General features: G+C 43.4%; 1 protein-coding gene across 1 annotated transcript; it reads left to right on the top strand.

Annotated features, from left to right (window-relative positions):
* The first annotated feature begins 6893 nt into the window (after positions 1-6893).
* Positions 6894-9286, top strand: LOC310671555 (uncharacterized protein). The gene is made up of 2 exons (XM_083427814.1): positions 6894-7018; positions 7903-9286. The coding sequence occupies exons 1-2, from the start codon at positions 6981-6983 to the stop codon at positions 9071-9073; spliced, it is 1209 nt and encodes a 402-aa protein (XP_083283940.1). The 5' UTR covers positions 6894-6980; the 3' UTR covers positions 9074-9286.
* Positions 9287-9638: the final 352 nt, after the last annotated feature.

The raw sequence follows: 9638 nt of genomic DNA, 5'->3' as shown, positions 1-9638 counted from the left end.
ACAGAATTAGCCCTCGACGTCTGAACAACTTTTTTTTAAAAAATCCCTAAGGCCCTCGACGTCTGAACAACATTTTTTAAAAAAATCCCTAATGCGCGAGGTCAGAATTTCAGCAAAAATCTGACGTTCTGCAATTCACTCAAAAATGGCGCCAAACTGTTGCAAACGATCCCGTGAAAGGTTTCTCGGTGGAAACAGATGGGTTTATATCTTCGGAAACAGAATTAGCCCTCGACGTCTGAACAACATTTTTTTTTCAAAAAATCGCGGTCAGAATTTCAGCAAAAATGTGACCTTGTGCAATTCACTCAAAAATGGTGCCAAAGTGTTGCAAACGATCCTCTGAAAGGTTTTTCGATGGAAACAGATGGGTTTTTATCATCGGAAACAGAATTAGCCCTCGACGTCTGAACGTTTTTTTTCAAAAAATCGTGGTCAGAATTTCAGCAAAAATGTGACGTTCTGCAATTCACTCAAAAATGGTGCCAAAGTGTTGCAAGCGATCCCCTGAAAGGTTTCTCGGTGGAAACAGATGGGTTTTTATCATCGGAAACAGAATTAGCCCTCGACATCTAAACAACTTTTTTTGAAAAAATCCCTAAGCCGCTCGGTCAGAATTTCAGCAAAAATCTGACGTTCTGGAATTAACTCAAAAATGGTGCCAAACTGTTGCAAACGATCCCCTGAAAGGTTTTTCGGTGGAAACAGATGGGTTTATATCATCGGAAACAGAATTAGCCCTCGACGTCTGAACAACTTTTTTTTTGAAAAAATCCCTAAGCCGCGCGGTGAGAATTTCAGCAAAAATCTGACGTTCTGCAATTCACTCAAAAATGGTGCCAAAGTGTTGCAAACGATCCTCTGAAAGGTTTTTCGGTGGAAATAGATGGGTTTTTATCATCGGAAACAGAATTAGCCCTCGACTTCTGAACAACTTTTTTTAAAAAAATCCCTAAGGCGCGCGGTCAGAATTTCAGCAAAAATCTGACGTTCTGGAATTAACTCAAAAATGGTGCCAAACTGTTGCAAACGATCCCCTGAAAGGTTTCTCGGTGGAAATAGATGGGTTTTTATCATCGGAAACAGAATTAGCCCTCGACGTCTGAACAACTTTTTTTCTGAAAAAATCCCTAAGCCGCGCAGTCAGAATTTCAGCAAAAATGTGACGTTCTGGAATTAACTCAAAAATGGTGCCAAAGTGTTGCAAACGATCCTGTGAAAGGTTTTTCGGTGGAAACAGATGGGTTTATATCTTCGGAAACAGAATTAGCCCTCGACGTCTGATCAACATTTTTTTTTCAAAAAATCGCGGTCAGAATTTCAGCAAAAATGTGACCTTGTGCAATTCATTCAAAAATGGTGCCAAAGTGTTGCAAACGATCCTCTGAAAGGTTTTTCGATGGAAACAGATGGGTTTTTATCATCGGAAACAGAATTAGCCCTCGACGTCTGAACAACTTTTTTTTTCAAAAAATCGCGGTCAGAATTTCAGCAAAAATGTGACATTCTGCAATTCACTCAAAAATGGTGCCAAAGTGTTGCAAGCAATCCCCTGAAAGGTTTCTCGGTGGAAACAGATGGGTTTTTATCTTGGGAAACAGAATTAGCCCTCGACATCTAAACAACTTTTTTTGAAAAAATCCCTAAGCCGCTCGGTCAGAATTTCAGCAAAAATCTGACGTTCTGGAATTAACTCAAAAATGGTGCCAAACTGTTGCAAACGATCCCCTGAAAGGTTTCTCGGTGGAAACAGATGGGTTTTTATCATCGGAAACAGAATTAGCCCTCGACATCTGAACAACTTTTTTTTGAAAAAATCCCTAAGCCGCGTGGTCAGAATTTCAGCAAAAAATCTGACGTTCTGGAATTCACTCAAAAATGGTGCCAAAGTGTTGCAAACGATCCCCTGAAAGGTTTCTCAGTGGAAACAGATGGGTTTTTATCATCGGAAACAGAATTAGCCCTCGACTTCTGAACAACTTTTTTAAAAAAAATCCCTAAGGCGCGCGATCAGAATTTCAGCAAAAATCTGACGTTCTACAATTCACTCAAAAATGGTGCCAAAGTGTTGCAAGCGATCGCCTGAAAGGTTTTTCGGTGGAAACAGATGGGTTTTTATCATCGGAAACAGAATTAGCCCTCGACGTCTGAACAACTTTTTTTTAAAAGATCCCTAAGGCGCGCGGTCAGAATTTCAGCAAAAATCTGACGTTCTGCAATTCACTCAAAAATGGTGCCAAAGTGTTGCAAGCGATCCCCTGAAAGGTTTCTCGGTGGAAACAGATGGGTTTTTATCATCGGAAACAGAATTAGCACTCGACGTCTGAACAACTTTTTTTTTGAAAAAATCCCTAAGGCGCGCGGTCAGAATTTCAGCAAAAATCTGACATTCTGCAATTCACTCAAAAATGGTCCCAAAATGTTGCAGATGATCCCCTGAAAGGTTTCTCCGTGGAAACAGATGGGTTTATATCATCGGAAACAGAATTAGCCCTCGACTTCTGAACAACTTTTTTTGAAAAAATCCCTAAGCCGCTCGGTCAGAATTTCAGCAAAAATGTGACGTTCTGGAATTAACTCAAAAATGGTGCCAAACTGTTGCAAACGATCCCCTGAAAGGTTTCTCGGTGGAAACAGATGGGTTTTTATCATCGGAAACAGAATTAGCCCTCGACATCTGAACAACTTTTTTTTGAAAAAATCCCTAAGCCGCGTGGTCAGAATTTCAGCAAAAAATCTGACGTTCTGGAATTCACTCAAAAATGGTGCCAAAGTGTTGCAAACGATCCCCTGAAAGGTTTCTCAGTGGAAACAGATGGGTTTTTATCATCGGAAACAGAATTAGCCCTCGACTTCTGAACAACTTTTTTAAAAAAAATCCCTAAGGCGCGCGATCAGAATTTCAGCAAAAATCTGACGTTCTACAATTCACTCAAAAATGGTGCCAAAGTGTTGCAAGCGATCGCCTGAAAGGTTTTTCGGTGGAAACAGATGGGTTTTTATCATCGGAAACAGAATTAGCCCTCGACGTCTGAACAACTTTTTTTTAAAAGATCCCTAAGGCGCGCGGTCAGAATTTCAGCAAAAATCTGACGTTCTACAATTCACTCAAAAATGGTGCCAAAGTCTTGCAAACGATCCTCTGAAAGGTTTTTCGGTGGAAACAGATGGGTTTTTATCATCGGAAACAGAATTAGCCCTCGACGTCTGAACAACTTTTTTTTAAAAGATCCCTAAGGCGCGCGGTCAGAATTTCAGCAAAAATCTGACGTTCTGCAATTCACTCAAAAATGGTGCCAAAGTGTTGCAAGCGATCCCCTGAAAGGTTTCTCGGTGGAAACAGATGGGTTTTTATCATCGGAAACAGAATTAGCACTCGACGTCTGAACAACTTTTTTTTTGAAAAAATCCCTAAGGCGCGCGGTCAGAATTTCAGCAAAAATCTGACGTTCTGGAATTAACTCAAAAATGGTGCCAAACTGTTGCAAACGATCCCCTGAAAGGTTTCTCGGTGGAAACAGATGGGTTTTTATCATCGGAAACAGAATTAGCCCTCGACGTCCTAACAACTTTTTTTTAAAAAATCCCTAAGCCGCGCGGTCAGAATTTCAGCAAAAATGTGACGTTCTGCAATTCACTCCAAAATGGTGCCAAAGTGTTGCAAATGATCCTCTGAAAGGCTTTTCGGTGGAAACAGATGGGTTTTTATCATCGGAAACAGAATTAGCCCTCGACGTCTAAAAAACTTTTTTTTGAAAAAATCCCTAAGCCGCGCGGTCAGAATTTCAGCAAAAATGTGACGTTCTACAATTCACTCAAAAATGGTGCCAAAGTGTTGCAAACGATCCTCTGAAAGGTTTTTCGGTGGAAACAGATGGATTTTCATCATCGGAAACAGACTTAGCCCTCGACGTCTGAACAACTTTTTTAAAAAAAATCCCTAAGGCGCGCGGTCAGAATTTCAGCAAAAATCTGACGTTCTGCAATTCACTCAAAAACGGTGCCAAAGTGTTGCAAGCGATCCCCTGAAAGGTTTTTCGGTGGAAACAGATGGGTTTTTATCATCGGAAACAGAATTAGCCCTCGACGTCTGAACAACTTTTTTTAAAAAAATCCCTAAGGCGCGCGGTCAGAATTTCAGCAAAAATGTGACGTTCTGCAATTCACTCTTAAATGGTGCCAAAGTGTTGCAAGCGATCCCCTGAAAGGTTTTTCAGTGGAAACTGATGGGTTTTTATAATCGGAAACAGAATCATCCCTCGACGTCTGAACAACTTTTTTTTTTTAAATCCCTAAGTCGCGCGGTCACAATTTCAGGAAAAATCTCATGTTCAGCAATTCACTCAAAAATGGTTCCAAACTGTTGCAAATGCTCCCCTGAAAGGTTTTTCGGTGGAAAGAGAAAAGTTTCTACCATCGGAAAAAGAATTAGCCCTCGACGTCTGAAGTTGTGGGAAAACCTTTTTTTAAAAAAATCCCTAAGCCGCGTGGTCACAATTTCTGCAAAAATCTGACGTTCTGGAATTAACTCAAAAATGGTGCCAAACTGTTACAAACGATCCCCTGAAAGGTTTTTCGATGGAAACAGAAGGGTTACTATCATCGGAAAAAGAATTAGCACTCAACGTCTAAAGTTGCGTACAAACTTTTTTTTGAAAACATCCCTAAGCCGCGCGGTCACAATTTCAGCAAAAATGTGACATTCTGCAATTCACTCAAAAATGGTGCCAAACTGTTGCAAATGCCCCCCTGAAAGCTTTTTGGGCAGAAACAGAAGGGTTTCTATCATGAGAAAAAGAATTAGCGCTCTACGTCTTAACTTGCGGGAAAACTTTTTTTAAAACAAAGTGAGACATATTTGTTCTGAAATCCACTGAGGAGGCATGTGTTGTTGTTATTTTAAGAACCCAACTCATAATCTTCGTTTCTTTTGATTTTTGCCATCCTATATATTCTTGCCCTGCGCAATTAACTTATCCTCCCATCTATTTTCATTATATAAAAATAAATTATCTGCTTAATCTCGTAAATTCCAATTATGGGTGGTTGGTTAGTTAGTTCTTCATGGAAATCTTGAAGCTATGTACAGGAGGAAGTTGGGTGGGAAAAGGGATGAGGCTCCTTCAAATGAAAAGAGAGAGAGAGAGAGAGAGAGAGAGAGAGGGAAGCAGAACTGTCTTCAAAGAACCAAAAATGTCACATTTTGTCATGGGCATTTTTCTTTTTGCACAACAAGGGAGAGAAAGGAAACTTTGGCCAATCTCAGAGCCAGAGAATATGGGGTATCTGTGGCCCTCCAGGCTGTTATAGACTGCAATGGGGGGCAGTGTGGTTTAGTGGTTAGAGCACTGGACTGGGACTGGAGGTTTCGAATCATGCTCCACAACCAGGCCATGTTCCTCTGGCCTCATGAGAGTCGGGACCTAGGCCACGTGGAAAGGGTCTTGCAGGGTGCGGCCTTCACGCCCCACAGCCAGGCAAATTTATTTCATACCACAACATACGGCAGCCATTTTGTCTTTTGCTATGTTCTCATTGGTAGCCAATCGGTGGACTGGCCCATGTAGCACTTTCCCAAAATTGGTCTGGTTCCATATAAAGCAGCTTCCTCTGTTCTTATCGTATGAAATACCCCACTTTGTATATTAATAGGAGCACAGGATGTTCTGCATTTATATCCACGGGGGGATCTCATGAGCGATATGTTCAAATGTGTTTTTACGCTTGGGGGGCTGCTGCGTCGCTTGTTCCTGAACCTTTTCTTCCATTGCACACCTTGACTTGCATGAAACCTCCTCTCTCTTATTTGCTCAGTGAACCAGAGTGGGAGAAGGAGGAATGAAGGAAAACAGAAATCCGGCCTGAGAACGGAGGTCCCTGTCAAGAGAATGGCCAAGATCTCCAAGGATGAAAGGGGAGGCAGGGAAAAGCAAGGAGCCCCCGAAAACATCCCCCCACTCGGGAAGAACTTGTCGGCCAAACCCCTGCACGGAAGTGTATCTGCATGAAGACGATCAGCACTTTTCTATTGGATGGGTGTCACTGAGCAGAGTTTCCAATGGAGATGGTGTATCCGGATTAAGTGGGGGAAACAGAACGGGAGAGCATTTGGGTGTGGATGATGTCATGCAGATCCAGAACTGGACTTGCGTCTTTGACGGGGTGAGCTCCCGTTGCTCGGTCCCTGCTCCAGCCAACCTAGCAGTTCCAAACCACGTCAAAGTGCAAGTAGATAAATAGGTACTGCTTCGGCCGGACGGTAAATGGCGTTTCTATGCGCTGCTCTGGTTTCACCAGAAGCGGCTTAGTCTTGCTGGCCACATGACCCGGAAAAACTGTCTGCGGACCAACATCAGCTCCCTCGGCCAGTAAAGCCAATGAGTGGCGCAACCCCAGAGCCGTGACTGGACTTAACTGTCAGGGGTCCTTTACCTTTTTAAAAGCACTGCACACTGCCATGCGATGTGAAAGTGCTTCATCTTATCAATGGTCACAACTCCTGAAATGAATGGATGGCTCCAATGCTCCATTTGCTGCCTTCCTTCCAACATTAACATTTGTGTATGTTCTAAGATGTTTCAAATAGTCAAAAAGATGACAGCTTTTAATTCCTCTGAATTTGATATCTAGATTTTTAAAGGCTGGCTCCCAAAGTTATTTCAGGTGAAATAGATGGATTTAGGCCCATTGCTTGGCCGAATGTTAATCACACACACACACACACACACACACACACACACTTCAGTGGAAACTGATGCAGCTGAGCAGCTCACATTCGGAGCATCAACACAGAAAGGAACGGAAAGAAAGCAACACAAATATTTTGACGGAAGTGTCTTAGGAAAGCGATTTTAAATCATGGGCACCTGGGTTCTGAAAATGGTGTTGCCCGTATTGGTGTGAGTGATGGGGTCCCATGGCTCAAATTTCATGTAATCCCAGTGCAAAGGAAAAGAGCTAAGATCTTCTCCCTTACTATTATGTCCAAACAAGATGGGATGGGGAAGAAGAATGAGAGGTTTGTAAGGAGTCTTCAATAATTTGGCCAAGACAATTCTTATTGTTCAGGGCCTCATGCTATTAGCCTCTCTTGTACATGGAGATCCTTTATGAAATGCATTCAGGACCATCAAACAAATCTGTACTGAGATACACACATCACCATTTTTACTGCTGGAACTGCTCTGAATCTGACTTTAGGAAGAACGCATTTTAACTGCACAGTGTCCTGGAATAGACACTCTGCATTGGGAAAGAAGGGAACTGAGTTCCCTCCCATTTTCCACTTCCTGATGTCCCAAATGACCAGTACCCTGGAGTTATGATTTGTGTTGTTGTCAGGATTCTAACTGTAACTGACCTAAGAATTCTGCAGAGCAGTTGCTGCTGTGGCTGGCCGGCTGCTCAGGCGAACGTCAGCTCAGTGGCCAACAGCTCAGTCTTCTTGAGGCTCAGGAGCACCTAGCAAATACCTGCGCTGTTCCTGGCACGCTATACTGTAGCTGAGGAAGGCATTTCACGTAAGTTTATGGATTAAACATTCCTCACTATGCCATAGCTGTGTTTATGCTCGGTGGAAAAGGATAGCTGCAGTAGCAGATAGCAGGACAGCGAAACATGAGCAGCTCCCATCCACAACAGGCTGCTGAGGTTCTGGCCATTTTCACATCAACAGTGCAAGAGTATATTAAATCAGTAGCAGTTTGCTGGAAGAAAGTATGTGTGGATCAGATGTCTATACCTAACCGGGGGGGGGGGGGGAGTGAGAGCAGGGGAACTCTTTCTTTTGCTGCTTTTTTCTGTGCATGGAAGGAAGAATTCAGGAGGGAGGATGTCCTTCAGTGACTAGACATGCTTCTTATTCCCTCTCTCACTGCATGTTGTCTTCTCTTTTGTTTCCAGGATGTCTTCCAAGGTCTCCCCTGCTCCCCTCCTCTCCAAACCCCCCCTGGGGGTGAAAGAAGGCTCCCTGGTGGTCAGGTGGCTGAGATTAGTGTCCTGCCACCAGTTGTGTGCGTTCCTGATGGATATTATGGCCTGGATGATGTGCATTGCCTCAACAGCCATTGTCAACTGGCGAGTGTGGCGCGTGGAAAACATAAAGGGAAACATCTGGATTGGAATCTGGCAGGTCTGTTTTTTGAAAGACCCTTCTAACGACGGAAACTATTATTACCATTGTGAGGAGCTCCATGAACAACATCCAAACCTCCCGAGGGAAATTTTTATTGCTCAGGACTTAATGGCCTTAGCTGCCATTATGAATTCAGCCGCCCTTGGATTACAGTCATTTGCCCTCTGCAATGTGTTCGAGGCCAGAAAACATAAGGATTTTCTCTTAACCTTTTTTGGGCTTGGAGCTCTGCTGAACTTACCAGCAGGGATACTCGTCCTGATTTCCGTGATATGGAACATGTCTGCTGTCTTACAAAATGGGGAAATTGACTTCCCTGAAACTTTTGAATTGCCTCAAATTCCCAGCGAGCAGCATATTGGACCTTCTATTTATCTAGGCTTTATCGCTGCAGGTTTCCAGCTGCTGAGTGCAGCATTTGTTGGGATTGAGAGACGTTGCATCAGAACCACCGCAACAGATACATCTCAAATAGAAACTGTAGTGGTGATTACCCCAGGAAGTGCGGTAAAAAGCGAGAGTCTTACTACTTGTTCAAAGTGTGGTTCTCTGCTGGACCTGGTAATTCAAGAGAAATCCTCCGCAGTGGAGATGGAGGAAACCCATGCAGAAGATCTTGTCAAATCCTGCGCAGTTGAGATGGAGGAAGGCTGTGCAAGTGATCTTGCCATTCCAGAGGAATCCTGCATAGTTGAGATGGAGGAAAGCTGTGCAAGTGATCTTGTCATTCCAGAGGAATCCTGCACAGTTGAGATGGAGGAAAGCTGTGCAAGTGATCTTGTCATTCCAGAGGAATCCTGCACAGTTGAGATGGAGGAAAGCTGTGCAAGTGATCTTGTCATTCCAGAGGAATCCTGTGCAGTGGAGACGGAGGAAAGCCATACACCCAAAGCTTACCTGAAGGACATCAAAGGCCACCTGATGTCCCCAAACATATGATTATACATGTGATTCCCTACAACAGGGAGTCGTAAACTATCAGATGCAGATCCACGCAGATCGCTCCATACATGCATAGATCTGCGTGGATCAGGACTTCAGGGATTTGGGGACTTCAGGTGGGCTTTGATGTCCTTCAGGTGAGGAGGCCTCTTTTTATGATTAGTATTTATTTATTTGTTTGTTTATTAAATATTTTGTTGATTTACAAAAGTGTGCAATGTCTCTCTCTCATGTTTTTTCCCCCCACGTAAAATTTTTACAAATCGTTTTCATTTGTTGAGACATTAGGAACGAAAGGGGAAAGAGGTGGAGGGGGGGAAGATGGGGGGGGGTCGGGTGGCCTAGGGTGTGGTTCTTCATTTGTAGTTGGCTGTGGTGGTCTTTGTTTTCAATGTGTGAGTGGGGTGGGTGGGTGTTTTGGATCAGCAACAAATCTACTTATTCCAAGACCTCCCTTAAAGCAGTAGTGGATCACCATGAAGAAGGCGCCACCACTGAGAAGGCCTCTGCCTGGTTCCCTGTAACTTGGCTGCTCCCAGAGATGGGGGGGGGGTCATATTTT

The sequence above is a fragment of the Podarcis tiliguerta genome, assembly GCF_965153285.1.
Source record: "Podarcis tiliguerta genome assembly, chromosome: 2".
Taxonomy (NCBI): domain Eukaryota; kingdom Metazoa; phylum Chordata; class Lepidosauria; order Squamata; family Lacertidae; genus Podarcis; species Podarcis tiliguerta.
This window is presented reverse-complemented; position numbering and strand designations above follow the sequence as displayed.